Source organism: Myzus persicae, unplaced genomic scaffold (genome assembly GCF_001856785.1).
Source record: "Myzus persicae strain clone G006 unplaced genomic scaffold, MPER_G0061.0, whole genome shotgun sequence".
NCBI classification, from domain to species: domain Eukaryota; kingdom Metazoa; phylum Arthropoda; class Insecta; order Hemiptera; family Aphididae; genus Myzus; species Myzus persicae.
The window spans coordinates 103,085-124,726 of record NW_019103046.1 but is presented as its reverse complement, the minus strand read 5'-3'; the positions used below and the strand labels follow the sequence as shown (position 1 = coordinate 124,726).

The 21,642-nt window shown below is 30.1% G+C and overlaps 2 protein-coding genes across 3 annotated transcripts; one reads left to right on the top strand and one right to left on the bottom strand.

Annotated features, from left to right (window-relative positions):
- Positions 1-46: 46 nt before the first annotated feature.
- On the top strand, positions 47-3,210 carry LOC111033673 (ras-related GTP-binding protein A). Its single transcript, XM_022314543.1, has one exon. It carries the CDS (start codon positions 397-399, stop codon positions 1,321-1,323), a length of 927 nt encoding a protein of 308 aa, XP_022170235.1. The 5' UTR covers positions 47-396; the 3' UTR covers positions 1,324-3,210.
- A 121-nt stretch (positions 3,211-3,331) lies between these two features.
- LOC111033672 (glutamic acid-rich protein-like) lies at positions 3,332-16,371 on the bottom strand. Of its 2 annotated transcripts, XM_022314542.1 has the most exons (10): positions 16,212-16,371; positions 16,062-16,103; positions 13,742-13,943; positions 9,655-9,821; positions 8,364-9,586; positions 8,226-8,299; positions 8,051-8,153; positions 7,005-7,125; positions 5,420-5,507; positions 3,340-3,627 (listed from the first exon to the last, which is right to left on the bottom strand). In XM_022314542.1, exons 2-10 carry the CDS (start codon positions 16,090-16,092, stop codon positions 3,558-3,560), a joined length of 2,079 nt encoding a protein of 692 aa, XP_022170234.1. In that variant the 5' UTR covers positions 16,093-16,103; positions 16,212-16,371; the 3' UTR covers positions 3,340-3,557. The 2 variants fall into 2 exon arrangements, with proteins under 2 accessions (XP_022170233.1, XP_022170234.1); XM_022314541.1 differs by having other exon boundaries at positions 3,332-3,627; positions 16,062-16,370.
- Positions 16,372-21,642: the final 5,271 nt, after the last annotated feature.

Below are 21,642 nucleotides of genomic sequence, written 5' to 3'. Positions count from 1 at the left end.
ATTGATTTCGGTGATAACGTATTCAGTGATATCACAGAACAAATATTGTGAAGATACCTGTGCCAAATGCCAATGCCCAATACCCTACTATAAACAGTAAAGTAAACATTGATTATTCAACGCTACAAATATTATAAACTATTTATTACTCTTAGTTCTTACGTATATTCTCATTTCTCATCGTGTTGCGATATTAACGATCACCGTAAACTGTTTGTATTTTTGTAACTACTACCTACCAAATTTATTTGAAAGTTTGAAACTGCCATTTCGTTCGTTATTTGTTTTCCTGTTCATACGACCTGAGAATCGGTCGGGGTAATATTACTGACGTCTCGGCCAACAAAAAATAGCTGCATTTCGTGAAAATCGTTAGTGAGCATCGAAGGTTCTGAAATGAAGAAAAAGGTGTTGTTGATGGGCAAGAGCGGTTCCGGGAAAACAAGCATGAGATCAATAATTTTTGCCAACTACATAGCCAAAGATACTAGTCGATTGGGTGCGACGATTGACGTTGAACATTCCCATGTTAGATTTCTTGGTAATCTAGTGCTTAACTTGTGGGATTGCGGAGGACAAGAAGCATTTATGGAAAACTATTTTGTCAGTCAACGAGAGAACATTTTTCGCAATGTAGAAGTGCTTATATATGTATTTGATGTAGAGAGTCGAGATGAGGAACTGAAAAGAGATTTAAGATACTACGAGACTTGTCTTAGTGCAATTTATGAAAATTCACCATCTGCGAAGGTATTTTGTCTAATTCATAAAATGGATTTGCTGCAAGAAGATCAACGTGACAAGATATTTTCAGATCGGGAAAATGAGATAATTAACATGTCCAAACCAGTCGACTGTTCTTGTTTCAAAACATCAATTTGGGATGAAACATTATATAGAGCTTGGTCTTCAATTGTGTATAAATTGATACCAAATGTTAAAGAACTTGAACAAAGCTTGACATTGTTTGCTGATCTAATGGATGGCGATGAAGTATTATTGTTTGAGCGTGCAACTTTCCTCGTCATTTCACATTGTCAACGAAATCTACAACGTGATATTCATCGTTTTGAAAAAGTCTCTAATATCATAAAACAATTTAAACTTAGTTGTAGCAAAGTAGCTGCTCAATTCCAAAGCATGGAAGTAAGAAATTCTAATTTTGCAGCTTTCATAGATTTATTCACAACAAATACATATATCATGGTTATCATGTCTGATCCACATATTCCTTCAGCTGCCACTTTATTGAACATAAAAAATGCTCGGAAACATTTTGAAAAATTAGAACGTTCAAGCCAATCTCAACAAAACAACAAATAATTACAATTGAATAAGCATAAATAGAAGACAAAACAGTCTTTTGATTTATCAAGAATATCAATTTATGTATGTTTAGTGTAGTGTAGTGTAACTAGTATTTGTGTACTATCGTACACATTCAATGAAATTACTATTTATTAAGTTATAATATCACAACTTATTTGAATCCTGAATTTATATGAATTTGTATATATTCCCTCATAGTTATTATTAAATAATAATCATAAATTTATTTTTATTGAAACAAATTTAAAAAAAACAGAAAAACAAATAAATTATCATAATATTTAGTTTCTAATATTGTGCCTCCCTTCTTCCTTCTCTAATTATAAGCACAAGTTTTACAATACAGTACAAAAATATAAATTTATCTATTTTTGTTCTGATACAATATTTGAAAACCATTTACAAACACTGAATTCTAAAATATGTATTACTTATATCACAAATCTATTTATTATTATTATTTTGAAAAAATTAAACCTAAGTGTATACAAAATAAATGTAATGTAGATTGTTCCAAAACTTATTAAGTAGGTCATTAGTTTAAAAAATTTTTATTCCAATTTAAATATATAATATGTAGGTACGGTGAGTTTTGAGAAATGAGAAGTTAAAATATTTTTGTTCATAAAATGTCAATACTCTGGGCATTCTGGCCCACTAAAGAAGTAGACTTACTCTAACATGTAGATATCTCAAATGGTTATGGGATGCATCAACTTGGGAGCGTCTTGCTCGGGACATTGTTTAGTTCTCACATTGAAATGGCATTCAAATGAGTATATCTTGTTGAGGGGACGTGGCTGATTTTTTAACATACACTATTTGTTTATTAAAAATATAATTTATTGTTACTGTTTAATACTGATATACTATAAATATCAAAAATAAGGTCTGGGGAGAAACTATTCCTCCACCCCATCACCCCTGTTTGACTGTGTTGGAGTATAATTAATTAACTTAAAGCAAAGTCATATTTTATACAAAAATCATTATTTCTTTATTAGGATTTAAATATAAAAAGGTATGCTATACTCTAGGTGTAGGTTTATTCAAAATGATTCATCTGATTTAAAATGCTTTTTAGTTTTTTGGTTTATAGTAATGTACCATACATTAAACAAAAGAATAATACTTCAAATGTATTATTTTAATGATACCAATAAATGTTCTATTTGGCCAAGCGAACAACATCTAGTCGGAACTCAAATTCATTCCATTCATATGTTGTAGTCATAGATAATACATAATATGTATTATCTATAGTTGTAGTTGACTCCACTAATTTCTTAACTAATCTGTGGTTGATGAGAATGGTGGTATGTACATCGTATACAGTACAAGTAACATCTTATTCCCAAAGGAAGTACATGGTCATAAGTCGTAAAATCGGGTGACCTATGAAGCCAAGTGCAATGCATCAGATGATTCATTTTGAATACCCTCTTACTATAATTTTTTTTATGATTATTTTGTTCAGCATATTATGGATAGGTAAACAGTAAATACCATACTTTACCAATTCCTTGGTTACAATATTTACATTACAAAAAATAAAAAAGATGGAATAAAATCTAGATTTCAAATAAAAAGTATTGAGTTTACACAGACTCAAGTAAATGTACTATTCTTAGACCTTGTAGAAAAACATCTGCCTAGTGTGACAGACAGAAAATCAAATCTTTTAATTTCTTTAATATATTTCAAATAGGTTCCATTGAGCCAATATGATTATATTATTGATTAGATTCTAGATTGAAATAGTAAATAATTTTGAAATCTAAATAGATTGATGTAGAAAACTAGTTATTTGAATACATTTCAGACCCTGAATAACCAAATGTTACCATTTCTATTTTATACCTACATCAATGTCCAAATTGAGGATATCACACACTTGCACCAACTATAATTTATTAATGAATTTGGTTTTTCTTACAGAGGCTGACAGATTTTATTAATTTATTTTATTTTACTAGGATAAAATTTAAATAGGTAAAACATAGCTATTACAAAATGTGACTGTAGGTATTTTATTTCATACATTAAAATCATTAAAATAATGAAAAATTAAAAATAAACATGGCATTGTTATTTTAATTTTAAATAAATTGAATGTATACAGTACACAAATTATACTTTATATTTATCAATTACTAAATTATTAATTAGTATTAGTAACTCAGCTGTAATTTAGTAATATATTTTTCAAAGACATTGCAATAAATTCCTTATTCTTTTGGAAGATAATCCTCCTCTCCATTTTTTGAAAAATATTTATCAAAATTGTTTGCAACAAACCTGAAAACAAAAATTGTTAACAAAGTTACAAAGTATTGCTATAAATTATTTCAAGATATTGCCTAAACTGGATCTAATGACAACCATCAATGTGTTATCTGAATAGGTAATATTAGACAATTAAGACAAATGATAAGACATAGACTATTAAGTACCTATTACTTCTTAAAAAAATATTTACAAAAATCATATTACAGCTAATGATATGATTCAGGCATTTAAATATAATTAGTTTGGGGACAAACAAGTGGAAAATCAAGATAGCATATCAAAATCTATTTAAGTAACCTTTACATTAAGCAATCAAATAATTCCACCAGCAAATTAAATCAAATATCTTGGTCTAATTCTAGATAAATGTCTAGCCTGGAGTCCACGTATAAAAATTAAGCGCAAAACAGTTAACTTTAGATTCCACCTTCAAAAACCACTCTTAAAATCCAAACCTCCCTACCCAATAAACTCACCATATACAAGTCAATAATTCAACCAGTTTGCTAATAGAGTATTCAGTTATAGGGTTCTCTAAAGCCCTATAATACTAAAACACTTCAGGCATTTCAATCCATCTGATTTCAACTAACAACATCCACTCCTAAGAATTTCAAAAACAAAAATCTTCCTACCTAAGAATTCCTACCCTAGATCAATTTATATTACTTTGAATTGCATACTAACTTAAACTCTAACAGTAACCCATTAATTAAACAACCATCCTCTATCCCACATCTCAGTAATGTATGTACAAGACACAAAAGACAGTGACCTGCTATGAAAAAAAAAAAACATAATAATTAAAAAGTATCCAGTTAGATGGCACTGCTGACTGCTGAGTGCCTCCCCATAAATGATAATCTCTTGACACTATTCATTATTAACTATCAAATTTACTTATTATATTTGGGCTTACTGTATAGATAGTAAATGGTTTTAATAAGTTAAAAAATATACATTATTTTACCAGAAATTACCTAGTGATAATCAGGGCTCGTAAGTTCAAGAACTAAAAAATGCGTTAATTAGCATGCATTCATGCACTAAATATTGGCAAAATATGCATTCAAATATGCACTTAAAATCAGAAATATGCATTTATGTTCTCTACCATTTTTAAATTAGGCATAGTATAAAAAAATCATAGGCAATATATTAAAAGTAAATGGTTTATTACTCGTTAAGCATGGCTGAATGTGGTTTTTTATTATTTAGTGTGATTAAACGCATGTTTTAAAAATATGTATTCGTACACCGTTTGGATGTATGACCATATAGGAGCAGTTCCTTTGGTACGTAAAAATACATACCTTAAAGTACGCACTGGGTGGGAGATGCAAAAATACATACGCAGTCAACGTGTTAATAGGTCAACACTTTGTTGTCATTGTTATGTTATTATTAAATCTATGTTATATTACATAACCTGTGTTCATACAAGAATAAAAAAAATCGAAACAAATACTACAATTTTGTAAATTCAAAATTAAATACGCTAATAACTATAAAAATCTACTGTATACCAAATATGCCTTTACACCCAAAATGTGCAAAAATATGCAATATTAAGCTTTATGTATTTACTACTATTGTTATGAAACAAATATGTATCTCAGTTAGCATATTTTCCTGTGTTGTAAGAAAAATATGCAATTGCTTGAACTTACAGGCCCTGGTGATAGTAAGTTTATTTTTAAGTAAACTCTTGATTGAATAAATCGCTCAAATAATAAACCATTATTTGTTATCTTGCAAGAAAATATATTTAAATTCATCATAATTTTAAATGAATACTTACAATATAAAATTTTCCCATCTTTTAACAAGAAGATCTACTTCGTACTCCTCATATATGAAAAAACCTTCAAAAATTCTAGGCAATAAAACTGAAAAACAAAATATATAATTACATAATTTTTCTTGATTACGTAAAAAATGTGATAAAAACATCTTTTAATTTTTTTGCATAACTATAGCTTAGGGGTGTACAACTTTTTTAAAACTTGCATCGTAATTCAATGGGAGTAAAAGAAAAACAGCAATATATACATTATAAAAAGCCCTCCTGAAGACCATAAGCTATAATCTTTAATGCTTGACTAGTGTGCATGACCAGCCTACGGACATTATGTGGGCAAGATGGGTATTATCTAGTATGCAGAGTATGGGACACTTAAAATATTTTTTCTATTCCATATAATGTGTAGTTATTTTTTTTCATTACAGTTACTATAACTATTATACTTCAGCCCATGAGAGAAGAAATCTGTTCCTCGACCAAAACTCGTCAGAGTTCACACAGCCCCCCCCCCCCACAAAATACTTCCGTAGATATAAACTTGATGTTCTTCGTAAATTCACTGGCAGCACGCCGCTGTTCGAGATGTTTAAGTGGGTTTACTATCAAATTTTAAAATATACCTTTGGCCAGTACCATATTTCAAAATTTTATTTTTCTTCGGTTATCTTACTTTCATTATTATCCACATTTCTGCTCCATGCAATTGTATTTCTAATGTTTATTTTTATTATATTTGTGGTTAGTGTTTCTTATTTTTGGAAAAATCAGTATTGAGTAATAATACAGCTTTTATTTTATTATTTTTTGTACTCTAGCCTCTATATATGCATTACATTTACCTTTACCACAGCTTTTTCACCAAAATATAGTTTATGTATTAGTATTTTGCCTTTGAAATATAGCTTTGAAGTATGCCTAAGACATCCATACTATGAAAAATGTATTCCCATCTCCCTTTTCAAATGTTACACATAATAATATTATTAATTATTATTTATATTGTTTATTTATTCCAAAATTTTTTTCTACGATTAGTCTTAGATTCAACAGTCAAGACTGCTTCCCTTGTTCCTCTATTCTTTCTGAGCCCAAATTGATCTTCTGTTAAATTATCTTCTTTTATATTTTTTGCCTACAATTTTTGTTAGAATCTTTGAAGCATGGGATATTTAAATTATTGTTCTATACTCTTCACAATATTCTGCCCTTTTCTTCTTTGGTATAGGTATCATTAAGCATTTTTAAAAGTTTTCAGGCAGTTTACCTTTTTTAAAGGCACTTGTGATTATATTACAAAGTAATTAATTTCCTGTTCTTTCTAAGACTATTAACTTATCGATTTCAAATATTATGGTATTAAGTATCAGTGAAAAGTGGTATGGGCTCATCTAAAAAAAGTTACCTTTAAAATGTATGTGTAAGGGCAAGCTAAGTGTTGTCAAAAACCAATACATTTTTGTTGTCTTTGCATGACCATGGTAATTGCATACATGTTAATAATTTATACGTCTATTATTTAAATGTAAAAATATTTGTTATGATTTTGGAAGTAAAGCGAATAAAGTAATATGTCTATACAAACCAAATAATCGTATTAGATGTGAAGGTCCATACAGAAAGTGCCATAGTCTTACAGGATATAAAGTCGTATTATATTTAAGTTCATCACCTTCACTCAAACGTTGCTTAAGACGTTTTGTTACCTATAACATAAGCATAAATATAATAATTAGAGAATGTAACTTATAAGCATTACCACATTCACAGGTATTTCTAGCCAATAATGAGCTGTGGTTCTTATTTTGTAATGATATTGTTAATATTATTTTTACTTGATACTTTTTGTTTTAAAACATCAACCAATTGCAAAGAAATTTTTAAGTAATAATTTAAGTTAAATATATCTTCAATTCAAAAAATGAACATAAGTAATATAAAAAAATTTAGCATTCTAAAACTTGATTTTCAAAAATATACACCCTAGTTATATAAAATATAGGCACTAGCATAGATTTTAAAATATACAGACAAGCCATACTATTGTTAATATTGGAATCTACTAACTGCTGTCGGCCATTAGTTTAGCCGTATCTGTTGGCATTAAGATTTAAAGGGATAAAAGCAAAACCTAGAGGCTGACAGCAATTAGAAGACTTCAATATTAACAATAAGATGGCTTATTATTTACATATTATAAAATCTATGGCAATAGCTTAAAATTAATCCAAATGTTTTTTTGAATGTTGTATGTACAAAATATAATAAACGTAAAAAATTCAAGTCGAGGCCCGGCTCAAGGGGTAGGCAACATAGGCCCAAGCCTAGGGCAGCACTTCAGTAGGGGGAAGGGGCAGCATTTTCAAAATAGTGATATTATTTTCGGGGTAGCAAAAAACTGATGATGAACAGTGTATTCATTATTTTTTAGGTTTTTTATCAAAAGAAAAATTTTCGACTGAAACTTATCGAAAAAAAAATGAAAATTTCATGTCTATAAATAGCTGAACAAGAGTTGTAATATAGTTCAAGATTTTGAAAATTTTACAGTGTTTAGAAAATTCAAATATGAATGGTGAAAATTTTAAATCTGAAATTTTGAAATTTGTATCTATTTGCATTTTTTATTACCTCTGATTTCAATTCCATGGTTTTCTCTGGTGTATACAATAATTTTCTATGTACAAGCATATTAAAGTACTGGATGACCGTTAGACGAATGGTTCGATTCACTCTTTAACAATAACAATAATACAAATTATTAATAATATTACATTTGAAAAATTGAAAGAAATAATTATCTTACTCAGGGTTTGGTTCGTATTTTGCATAATCATTTAACAAACAGTCGATAGAGTTTGTTTTTAACAATTTTAATTCCTAAAAAGCAACAAACTAGTTAAACAAAATTATTTAATATGAACTCTAATAAATTATTACATACTCGTTTAAACTCCACAATCATGCAATAATCAAAAGCAATTCTTTTTTTAATGATATCTGGTATTTCAAATTTTCGTATTACTGGATCATCATTTTTTTTTCCAGACATTTTAGTTGTTTCTTGAGTCACATTCATAAATTCACCAAACTTTTTCAATAATTGCATAGTTGCATAGTTGTCATATTGATCTTCTGGACTAAGCTCTTCATCTTCAGCCTCTTCACCTTCAGCCTCTTCATCTTCAGCCTCTTCATCTTCAGCCTCTTCATCTTCAGCCTCTTCATCTTCAACCTCTTCATCATCAAGCTCTTCACCCTCAGCCTCTTCGCCTTCGAGTCCTTCACCTTCAAGCTCTTCACCTTCGAGCTCTCCACCTTCGAGCTCCTCACCTTCAAGCTCTTTACCTTCAAGCTCTTCACCTTCGAGCTCTACACCTTCAAGCTCTTCACCTTCGAGCTTTTCAGCTTCAGACTCTTTAATCGATTCAGCATTTTCAGTTTCAGTTTCCTCCATTTTTTTAACTATTTCAGATCCTTCAACTTCTTTAATTGTATCAGTTTCTTCAATGTCTTTAGTTTCCTCAAATGATTCAACAGCTTTATTTTTTTCACTTTCTTCAGTAGTATTTTCAACTTTTCCAAGTACTTTAATTTCTTCATCAGCTGTCTCAGTTGTTTCTTCCTCTTTTTTAGTAGCTTCAATATTTTTGTTTACTTCCACTTTTTTAGTATCTAAAACTTCTTCAGTTGCTTTGTCTATTGATTTAATTACTTCAACCTTTTTAAGAGTGTCTTCTTTCGTAGGAGCATCTTCTTTTTTAGGAGAGTCTTTTTTTCTAGGAGCATTTTCTTTTTTAGGAGAGTCATCGTTTTTAGGAGCAATGTCTTTATTAAGAATGTCTTCTTTTTTAGGAGTATCATATTTTTTAAGAGCGTTGTCTTTTTTAGGAGTATTATATTTTTTAGGAGTGTTTTCTTTTTTAGAAGTGTCTTCTTTTTTGGCAGTGTCTACTAATATAGTGGTGTCCTGTTTTTTAGTAGTGTCTTCTTCTTTAGCAGTGCATACTTCTTTAGTTGCTTTGTCAATCACTTTATTTTCTTCAGTTGATTCAGTTGATTCAGTTGACTCTGTTACTACATCTGTTTCAGTTACTTTAGTTGTATCAACTGATTTTGTTGGTTCAGTTTCTTCAATTTTAGGAGTAATAATTTTTGGAGGACGACCTAAAAAGAAAAAAAAATTCTTATAAATGATGAGGATAAAACAACTATTTAGTTAAAAAATAAATCACCTCGTTTTTTTGGTTTTGATTCTGCTGGCGATGAAACATTTAATTCTGTTGAAACTTCTGAATATTTCCGTTTTTTTCCTTTAATTGGAGGCGTTACAACATTGCGTATTGTTTCTTCTTTAACTATAGTGATAGAACGTTTTCCTCCACTCTTTTTTGCATTTGAACTGTGTATTAAATATGCAAATATCAGAATTGTTAATAACTAATAGTGTTTGAGTAATTTTCATTGGTACAATCCTCTAAGAATGTTACCATTTACTAACATTATTATTATTATTATCAGTCAATATGTTTTGTTCAAATCCCGGACTAAGATAGAATGGACTAGAAACAAACAGGCGGTGGGTGATAGGAAGTTTGCCTTCTTTTGGTTATGAGTAGGCTTGAGCGAGGGTATGAATGCATGTGCGGGGGATGCAGTTGTGAATCTAACATTACCTATGTTTATCGCATAAACTAGAAGATGAATATAGGTAGAGATAGATTTGCACATACTTCATTTCACCAGCACATAATCAAAAAGAAACCAGCTCCCATTCACCTGCCACCTGTTAGTTTTCAGGCAATTCTATGAACTATGCTAGTCTGTGGTTCAAATCATAGATCTTTTACTATAATATATACTAACTTATAACTAGACAAGCAATTGGTGTATGTTTCACATTTGCCATGTTGCTTGTTGGTAAGACAGAGACAACACATGCGGATGTAAGGATGGTTAACTGGTATGATAATAAACAACTCATAGTACAAATACATAAGCACTACTTAGCAGCAAGGTATGCAAAATAAATACATTTAAACATCACTCTTCCTCATTCAATAGCAGACCAGATATCTCATCCCACTAATGATAAAAACCAGCAAGAGGTATCAAACCGTCTTGACAGAGGTGGCTAGCAATGTTTTGGTTCATCATGGCACCACCCAATCAACAATTACATATATAACCTTAATAGCCATAGCCTTAAGAAGACATAATACCCTCATGTGTTGTCTCCGTCTTACCAGAGCATAACATCAAATTTTACTTAGCAGATCACTCTTAGCTCTATTAGTTTAAAAATTAAAGTCAATTGACCCCTTGTTAAAATTAAAGGTAAGATTATTACGGAGGGCTTCTCATGGGCTTTATATTATATTTTAATTTTAAAGAGAGTTATGAGTATTTTAAAATTGTAAATTGTTGGTATAACTTAAATACAATCGTGTGGTAAGGCGGAGACAATATATGCGGGTAGAACGTCCTCTTAATACACATACATTGATGCATGGTACTAATGGTCAAATAGAAATGTGCTGTATACTATTAGATTTGGGTTTCCAGCAAGGGAGCAGGATAGCTTTTTTATAACCGGTGATTAGTTTAATAGTTTGTTTTGAAAATTATACTTACTACACTCTAGTGATTGATTACTATTTATTATATTCAATGTTTCTAGTCTTAAGTTCTCAAAATATTAAAATAATTTGGTGGTTCTTGCCGTGTATCATATTTATTTTATAGAAGCTTTAGTTTTCTTAGCTAGAATTTAGTTTTATAAATCACCCAAAATTATTAAATCATTAGTGACATTTTATTTATAAAAAATGCATTTTTTAATTTAAAGTAGCATTTTAATTAATTAATGGTGTAAGATTAAGTTTTAACTATCTATATAATATAATTCATAAATAATGTTAATGTTAAGGTGTATGACCGCAGTAGGTGAATGTTGACAGTCACCAGTGTATGTTCACATTTACCAAAAATCGAAATGAATGTTGACAAAATGGTCTTAACGCGTCCACACACCGGTTATTGTTGACATATCAGTGTTTGGTAAATGTTGACCATACTTGAAGCACAATGTATGTAAAAGGTATTTTTGTATTATTTTGTAGGATCGATAACATTTTCGATTAAATTTGACGTTATCACCCAGTCACAATATACATTCAAGATGTTTGGACGTTAGTAATGTTATCGCATGAGAAAATCCGATAATCAATAGTTTGCTAGATAATATAATATAAACCCTCGACGGTATCGTCACGTATTCTAAACCAAGCGCATTGTTAGAATGTGGGAATACTTTGTAACAGTAAATGTCATGACAGTTTACCGTGTTGTAATTAATAAAACTATGTATAAAAAATTACTATAAAAACTATATATTAAAAAATTAATTTGTTTAACTATATTTATTTATGAATTTGTTATCTATTTGATTATATATGAGGTCAGACATGTCAACATTCACTAAATAACTATTGCGCATGTCAACAAATACTGGCAAATGTCCGCATTGTGAGATATTTGAAATGATTGATAACATTCATCAAAATGATCAGTAAATGTCAACATTCACCAGCGACTGTCAAAGTGTCAACATTCTCTGCCATGCGGTCATACACCCTAACATTTACATTCCCTACCTATATAAAAGAAAACATGTCACAAAAAACACTTTATTACTCATCAGATAATGAGACTAACTTTAAAAATGAAAATATTTTGCCAATCCCTTGACAAATGTCTGAGGACGCCCTTGGTTCCCAGTCTCACTTCATATCATCATTAGTGATGAGTAATTTTTTAGGCTGCTAAAGACTGGTTATTCATGCGATAACAAAGGTTGGCCTACACTCCAGAACACTGAATTGGTGCATTATTGTTGGAAGTTATGAAAGGTAAAACTGTCACCAGTCACACCATCAGTTTCATCTACATTAGACATAGCCATTCAAAACTTTTGGAACATGAAGAAGTACTTGGTACCTACTCACATGACGAAAGAAGTTTGAATTTGTAAAGATCATTTTACAAAAACACATTAAATTGAGAAATTTGGTGTTATATGGTACATCTACCGTTAATCGAGCTACTGAGTAGCTGTGTTCTGCTGTGAACAACTCCTATCAAGTAGCTGTAAGAAGATTTAAAAAGATTGAACAAACTCTTAGTAGGTAACTAACCTTGTGGACAGTGCATAAGGACTTTTACGCGTTGAATATGAACATTCCAACCTCATAGAATTAGTACAACCGGGTGAGCAACAACCCCATATTTATCTGGCACATTATCATATATGCCGCTTGGCTTGTTCTTTTACTAAGTTAAGAGTTGTTTTTTATGGATTAAGTAAGATGGATGATAGCTACTTGCTTTATAATCGATTACACTGTGGTCATAAATTGCAAAAAAAAAACATTTTTGATGTCAACACGTTTCAGATTTCTACCTATTGTGATAACCACAAACACACGTCAAATGTTCCTGCAAATACAAGTTCACACAGAAGATTAGGAGTTTCAAGGTATAGTATGGAGAGACAATCCATTAAAACTTAGCTACAGACTTGCAACTGTGAGTTGTGACATATGGATTGAACACCTCACCATGCTTTACATATCTTAAAAAACAATTAGCATTGGATGGACTAGATACCTAGCTACCTGGAGGTCAAATGTGCAATCAAAAGGCCTTACAACATATACCCTCTGACCATCAAATTAAAACACACTGAATAACACATTTGCATTTAAGGCCAAAGCAATGAAAGTTATTTCTTGTCTTATAAAAAGGAAACTATTGTCTGAAATTGCCGTAATTAATGACATTCAGACTTCTCCTACATAGTGGTCGATAGACTGAACCACTCAACTGCTTCCAAAATACCCTTGATGACTAAGTTAAATCCAAGCTGACGAGACTCATCACAAAATCAATCAAGTTGCCTATTAATAAATAATTAATTTGTAATAATAAGATATTTAACTGTTTATAATGTATTTGTTGTTATTTAATTCATATCTCATATGTTACCACTTTATAAATTTTTGGTTTAACGTACACTTTGTAATCTTGTTGAAAACTGTCAATCCTCAATAAGTTGATGTTTGGGTAATTTTAATTTATAGTCTACTAAGAATAATATCATATTTATTTAATATCATTATTATTATTATTATCAGTAAGTATATTTTGTTCAAATGTTCAATAAATGTCTTGACTCATGAGTAACGAACATAAAATTATTATGTATTGTTGTTTACAAAAAAAACACTAGGGTATAGGCAAAATAAATAGTTAATTTCTTACTGTATTTCTTTTAATGATGCCATTTTGTTCATGTTGGCAGCATTCACAGCTAATACTCGATTGTCGTCTACCCATTCTTCCCATTTACTGTTCCAGCCTTTGTAATGAATAAAATATTGTGCTTTTCCATCATTTGCCTTCCTTCTCTTTAAACATTTTGCTTCATATAGCATTGGTCCATGATAACATAGTAAACTATCACCTATTGAAAAAAATAAATATTTGCTTATATGTAAAGACTGCTAATTTTTTACTCAAACTAATACAAAAAATTTTTAACTTTAAATAGTTTTGACTATAGGAATATATGTTATTTTATATCTAATTATTCTACTACTTTAGCATTTAACTTTTTAAACATTTAAAAATTAAAATATACATTAAATTATATATTATATTAACAAATAATTAAATAGGTATTGACGTTGTACCTACAGTTTATAGGGAGGCAGGTGCATAATGTATAATACAATTTTTAACAAATTATAATTTATGGCTCATAACAATATATTAGTAAATTTATGTTTAAATTGACTTCTTCCAAATCAGTAAATAATCCTAGTATATAAAAATAAAAAAATTGGCCACTATGCCTTGTGTTTTCAACTGTCTTATTACAATGGCACACTATTATAATACATGCAAGGATACATATTACTTCATACCTCACGACACAACATACAAAATTATGACTACTAAAAAAATGTCACAATATATATAGCTGGATAGATATGTGTGTGTCTGGATAATAATAATATGTAATAAATAGTAACTATAATATGCAATTTTAATAGCTGTAACTTTAGGCATTCGTGTAGCAAGTGATCTACTGCAGTAGATTGATCTGCTAATTTAGGACGAGTGATCTGCGTAAAAAACTAAAAAAAAAATTTTTTATTGTATAAAAACACATAATATTTTTTATTACGACTACCTACGTCATAATATTATCATACAAATATTCTTCAAATATAAAAAAAGAATTTGCCAAATATAATACAAATTTCAATTACAGTAAACATTTTTAGTATCATTTAAAAATTTTAAAAAAGTATCTTGAACATTAACTGATCTCCACCATGCTTCAATCAGATGACAATGCAATAGTTCTTTTGTACCTAGTTCATTGCATTTCACAAAACTACCGTAAACAGACATACATATGTGTTAGATACAACAAACTACGAAGACCCAATTATGATTTTTCTTGACAATTTTACATTTATAAAAATAAAAGTAAAACATAATATGCCCAATATGCTAAAAATTGCATTTCTTAAAATATGACGAAATATTATGCAAAAATATACAAATTCAAACTTAGTATTTAATTTCACTATTTCATAAAACAAATTTATATCTCTCCTAGAATAATATAATATAATAATAGGTAATAATAATTGTCGATCACTAACTACACCTAGTATAATACAATAGATCACCTGATATACCCAAAACGAGGTAGTAGATAACATGCTACACGAATGCCTAACTATATATCATATTTAAGTGTTTTTCCATGACGCTGAAAAAATTGAGGTTTTAAAATTAAATTATCAATATACGACTGGAATTTACTTATGGAATAACACATGTGAACAATGTTAAATGGTGTAAATGATTGTTTAAAAATAAATTATAAAATTATAACTTTTAATTGTTTAAAATACCCCACAACACGCTACTTTAGGGCAGTGTACCTTTTTGATATCAAGGAACACCAAACAAATATATTGTTTTTATACAGAACCCCTATGAAAATGGTCTTTAAAAAAGTATAAATGACAGATGATGTAGATAGTGCTTTTGCGGAACCCCTAAGTTAACACAGGTTAAAAAACACTGCTTTAGGGTGTCATAAAACAGTGGCCAAACGGACTAAGGTGTAGGTTTGAATTCCGGCCAAGGCCGGCATCGCTCTCTGGGTAGGTAACTGTTAAGGCGGCAAGACCTCCATCCCCCCAACGGGACATGGCAGAAACCTACGGGTGAGCAATTCAAAATTCTGCCAAATAGGCGTTCGAATCGTCTACTCCTGGCAAAGCACCATTCAAAAAAAAAAAATAGTGCTAGGAAAAACTAGCCTATATAGGGTAGTAGCAAAAATCAATTCATCTATCAATGATATTATAATACGTGGCCATTACACTTTAAAATTTTAATAATTAATATTTACATACATCCAAACAGTTATAAATAATGTAACCACCTAAAGTGCAATAAAAGGTACATAGTTAAAAAAACTATTGTAATCATCTCTTTTAGTATGAGAATAAATCATATTTACTAGTTACATCAATTTATATTTTCATCAACTTACCTTCTGCAAATCGATAGTTATCTGGTGCCATTATTTGCTAAACTAACAGGTAGCAAATAAATATAACTGTATAAGGTTATAACTTGTAAATAATTACAAAATATAAATATGTAAGACAATACAGAAGAAGCAGGTGCAGAAATCACATACTTAAAATTCTCAACTCTCAAGACTAATTAAGCCATTGAAAATCGGATAGTTGTAATCCGAAATCCATCAATTCCGCATTTAAACGCTCAGAGTAATAGACTTTCTCCCTTCAGTCAGTTCGGCGTTATAACAAAACATCACTGAACGACTGAACCCTCTAGGCTCTACGGTATACATGGAAGGCGCATGGCATAGGATTTATTTACAAAAAAAAAGCGTCCCCATATCGAAGACCGCCATTTTGATTCCGTTGGTGTTTTACTCCATGAAAATCATGGAGAACAAATCAAATTATTTATGATAATAATAATAATATTGACATGATAAAACCACGAGAAAGATAATAGTTAAAATATTGAATCATACTAATAATACGATAGGTAATATACGATTGTGAATTTGAATAATTTATTTTATATAGTAATATTAATTTTATATTGTGCATAAGCACGTTAGATTATATAAGTACTTGTGTATTATTATTGAGTTTTCTTTGTATTTCGTTTTTTTCTCAGGTTTATGAATTGTTTACGGAAACGAACTATTTTTTAATATATTTTTTATCAGAAATCAGAAGAGATATGCACCTGACCTGTAGAACAATTAATCGTAATATATGAATTTAGAACGTTTATAAAGTTAGGTTAAAACTTAAAAGATTTTTCTGCGAAATTAAATTAATGCGGTTGCCTTGTAAGTTACCTCTACCTATATAGTGCTGCCGCTTGCCATGCATTCATGGCACTTAATTTGTTTCCTCACCTGAAATATTATAATTTCAATTGTCTTAGTAATTTTGAAAATGTTGAAAAATAAATAATTACCATTCGAACAACATATCCTGCAGTTAAAGCAATCGCATTTTCGGAAAATTCTGAAAGAACATGAAAATGATGGCATTTCCAACCCAATGTTTAACAAATCTTTTTGCAGTTCTTTTCTTCAATATCAAAATTAGGTAATAAACTCAAAATATCATCTAAATCTTCATTGTCGCTCTCCATTTTCCTCAAATCTTGAGATTGACAGTGTATTAATGTTTGGTGTTGTATCATGATATTTAATTTCAGGTGCTTGTGTTACATTTAGAATTGAAGTTTGGTCCAATACTTCTACATTCCCACCAGATGATTTTATACTGTGACGCATAACTAATATTTTGTAAGCATCAATAAAATGTTTTGCTGTTGGATTGACACCAACCTCCACGAGCCCTTACTACATTGAAAAACAATTCCAAGTTATCCTGCGACAATTTATATGTTAGCAAATATTTAAACTACCCAGGATTTTGAACAATAACATCTTCAAATGTTTGTTTATACTCATGGATGATATAATAATGCCAAAGTATCCAGTTTTTTGAGGATGTTCAATCATCAGTCCCTGTCCCTCTCCCCGTGTAAGTGTACATCTACATGTTATTATATCATCTAAAAATATTTCTGTCTTGAAAATTTAATAATTTCATAGGGCTTTTGGATCCATATTATTTAATACAATAAAAATTATGGTAAGAGATGTTATACATTAATTTATTTCTCTAATGTGGCCCTACTGATTTGAGGTAGGTTCCTGTTATCAGTGAATCGAAGAAGTGCACCATCTATTTTGGTTTAATATAATCCACACGAATGGATCATAGCGGGAAAAAATCCTCACTGTCAAAGATCTATAGATAATAAAGAGATGGATAGGCTCTTAGTGTATATGACACTGGATAGAGCTATGGTTTAAAATCTTGAAACATAGCTGTTCGTGCCCAAAGTCATCACTGCGCATGAGCAAAGTATATGATCTAAGCATCCAGTACCTTATCGTCCTTATCACTATAACACATTATTGACGAGCGGATCACCGCAGCTAGTTCCAAGGTAAATATGCGCATGCGTGCACCTTATCACAATGTTATCACAGAATACAGATATTATCAATTTATCACATATTAAATAGTTATCACTTAGAAGTTAGAATAAAAATATTAAAATTGTATAAAAAAGTATAAAATATTAATAAATTATGTATAGTAAATAATAAATTAAAGATGTTTAATACATCTATGTCTTATAATATGTATGTAGTATATAAGTATATGTAGTACAAGTTATTGTGGTTTTGAAGAGGCATCATAATAAACATGATCAAAGTCAGTATGTATTGTTTGGCTCGATCGCTCTTCACTATTAATCGTTTCCAGAATAGAGGATTTTTGTACCTCTGTTGGTTTTGTCAATTTGTTAGTTGATGCTTTATGTTTTTTTTTCGTAGAATGAAAACGTTGTGTCGCAATATTTTTGTGGCTTGGCAAGTTAGATACTTTTGGGAAAAATGAACCGGAATTGATTGGATTTGTTTGACTCTGTTGTAAAATTTGCACAAGGTCTTCAAGTTTTTTAATGCCTTTTAGTTTGGCTTCATCTGTTGCAGTATTCGCCACTCCTACTGCTGCATTAAGTAGAGCTGTAAAGCGAGTTGATATTGAAACAGATTCATTTGGATGTACCGAATTTATTTGAACTCCTTCAACAACATTACGATTATGCTCATCAAAGGCTGATGTTTCTCGGTCTTCGTCAATAGAAATTTCAAATTTTTTATTGGACACTCGAATGCATGCATGTACATGTTTACAAAAGTTTCCTTTGATTTTGTAATCAATACATGTGCATGTAAATTGATGGACACACACATGACAATTAGGACATGCCAAAGGACATCCTATACAATTTTCTGTGTTATTAATTGTAACAGAGTATGGACTTTTATCTGATGTCGTCGATTGTACGAGCTACGTGTGTGTGTTAATATTTGTTATTTTGCTGTCTTCAATATGTACGCTTTGGTGATGACTGTGTGCAATTTGTTCCATCCGATATGTAGGTTTATTTTTCATCATTCGTATTGTCCTTTCAAACATCATATCCCTAGCGAAGCACTAACCTAACACACACACGTGGCTCGTACAATCGGCGACATCAGATAAAAGTCCATACTCTGTTACAATTAATAACACAGTAAATTGTATAGGATGTCCTTTGGCATGTCCTAATTGTCATGTGTGTGTCCATCAATTTACATGCACATGTATTGATTACAAAATCAAAGGAAACTTTTGTAAACATGTACATGCATGCATTCGAGTGTCCAATAAAAAATTTGAAATTTCTATTGACGAAGACCGAGAAACATCAGCCTTTGATGAGCATAATCGTAATGTTGTTGAAGGAGTTCAATTTCTTTTTGGGCCTATGTTTCTTCTATCCATCTATATTTTTTTAAACTATATTACAGATAATCTTGTTAAGTATACAAATACTTGCATTCAAATACTTTTAAATATTTAATAAATATTTTTTTTCTGTATATTATTCCAGAATACTAAATACTTTTTTTTTCTATTTCTATATTATTAACACGTCAATAAGACAGTAGTGACTCTTAGTAGACTCTTATATTTTCCTGTGTTATATCACAAAGACAAGGAGGAAATACATTATTTTAAAAATAAAAACAAATTTTGGTTCATTGCAGGGGTGTTAGCTCGTTATTGTTCCTTTCCCGTCCCACTCGATCTATTCATTTCTCACGCATGCGCAATAAGTACTTCGGGCATGAACACTGAACAGGTCTGCTTCAAACATGGACTACGCGTGATATACGCTATAGCTCTATCCAGTGTACATGATCTAAGGATAGGCTATTGGAGTTTATCATGTATTCCTGTAGTACTATCAATTTGAGGTTACATGGGGTAAATAATAATCGCGCGCAAACCTATAGTATTTTAATTAACTTAAAAACTCTTAGGTAATTAAAAATTATATTATATTAGGTTTGATTATTATAATTCTAGTTTATTTTAAAATATTTATTTACATCGACGATTTTATTTGAAGTTTGAACATAATCTTAAATAGTACCCCCATGCTGAAAAGACATATTATATACACATCTTATATTATCTATGAGAAAAGAGAACATTCTTAAATATGTTTTCTCTCTCCCACAAAAAAGAACGCGACCCCATACCATAGAGTAATACTATGCAGGCGCGGATCCAAGGGGGGGGCTAAGGGGCTTTAGCCCACCCCTTTGGACGTGTATATACTTATATATTACATATTATAATAATACCTATAGACATAGTACTTTTCGAGCACCAACGAGTAACGACTGTTCGATGTCGGGAGTCAACGAATATCATAGATACTGACATGATTACATGAAATTATGAAAATATGATATCAGATATATCATTATTATCATAATATATGAAATGTCAACAAAGGCATGTTTTAGCGCTTAACCAAATGTAACCTGGTGGCTGGTTGCTACTTGGTATATTTTGGTTTTAGGTAACTGATAATTTGTAACCATCAAAATGAAATAGTTGTAAGCAAACCGATCAGCTGTTTCAACGTCGTATACTGTTATCACTTATCACCCGGTATTTTTGTTGTTGTTTGGCAGGCGCGATACAAATATAAGCAATATAAAACAATATTTTGTATTAAAGTAGTAAAGTACGCATAATTTTATATAATTATAATTATCCGATATCCAAATTAAGATTAAAATGGAAGAAAAGAAGAAAAGGACAACTAAACCTATATTTTCATTTTTTCGAAAACTATCAAAAGAAAATGAGGACGAATCTATAGGAAAAAAAGTATGTATTTATTAGTATATTAATATTATATTATTAATTTTTTGATTTTGGCTCATTTATTTTTTTAGCTCAATGAAGGTGAAGAAAATGAGAAGTCGGCATCAACTGAAGTTTTAAAAGATATAGCATTAGTTCAAAATGAAACGAGTTATTAAATTTTTATTAGTTTACTAACTAAAGATTTAAGTATTAAACTACAAAGTCCTCAACAAGATTTATCAAGTGCATTCTCACATGTTAAAGAAGTAATTCAAATATTTGAAGCGAAGAGAAATAATTGTGATGAAGAATTTTCCATCTGTTTTAAAAATGCATCTGAAGTAGCATCGAAAATTGGAGAAGAAATAAAAATTCCTAGGTTGTGTGGTCGGCAAACAAATAGAAATAATATTAAGACGTCAAATCCTGAAGATTGGTTCAGAATTACTATTTATATTCCTTTTATTGACCATTTTATAACAGAATTAAATTCAAGATTTAATGATAGGTTCAAAGATATTATTCCATTAGAAGGATTGATCCCTGCTAACAATCATAAGTATAAAACAGAAGAGATATTAAAAGCAGCATTAATATATGATGATGATATACCAGCTAATTCTCACTTGGAAATACAAGCTGAATTAGAACTCTGGAAGACGAAATGGACCAACATAGAAAATCCAAAGCCCCAAACTGCTGTTGAAACATTGGTACATTGTAAGGTATTTTACCCAAACATTAAAATATTACTACAAATTTTTGCAACAATAACAATAACAT

Coding starts and splice junctions, on each gene's coding strand:
- LOC111033673 (XM_022314543.1), top strand. CDS start 397: ATGAAGAAAAAGGTGTTGTTGATGGGCAAGAGCGGTTCCGGGAAAACA.
- LOC111033672 (XM_022314542.1), bottom strand. CDS start 16,092: ATGGCACCAGATAACTATCGATTTGCAGAAG. Junction 13,944..16,061: donor TAACTATCGATTTGCAGAAG/GTAAGTTGATGA, acceptor TTTTTTCAATAG/GTGATAGTTTACTATGTTAT. Junction 5,508..7,004: donor ACATCTAATACGATTATTTG/GTTTGTATAGAC, acceptor TTTGTTTTTCAG/TTTTATTGCCTAGAATTTTT.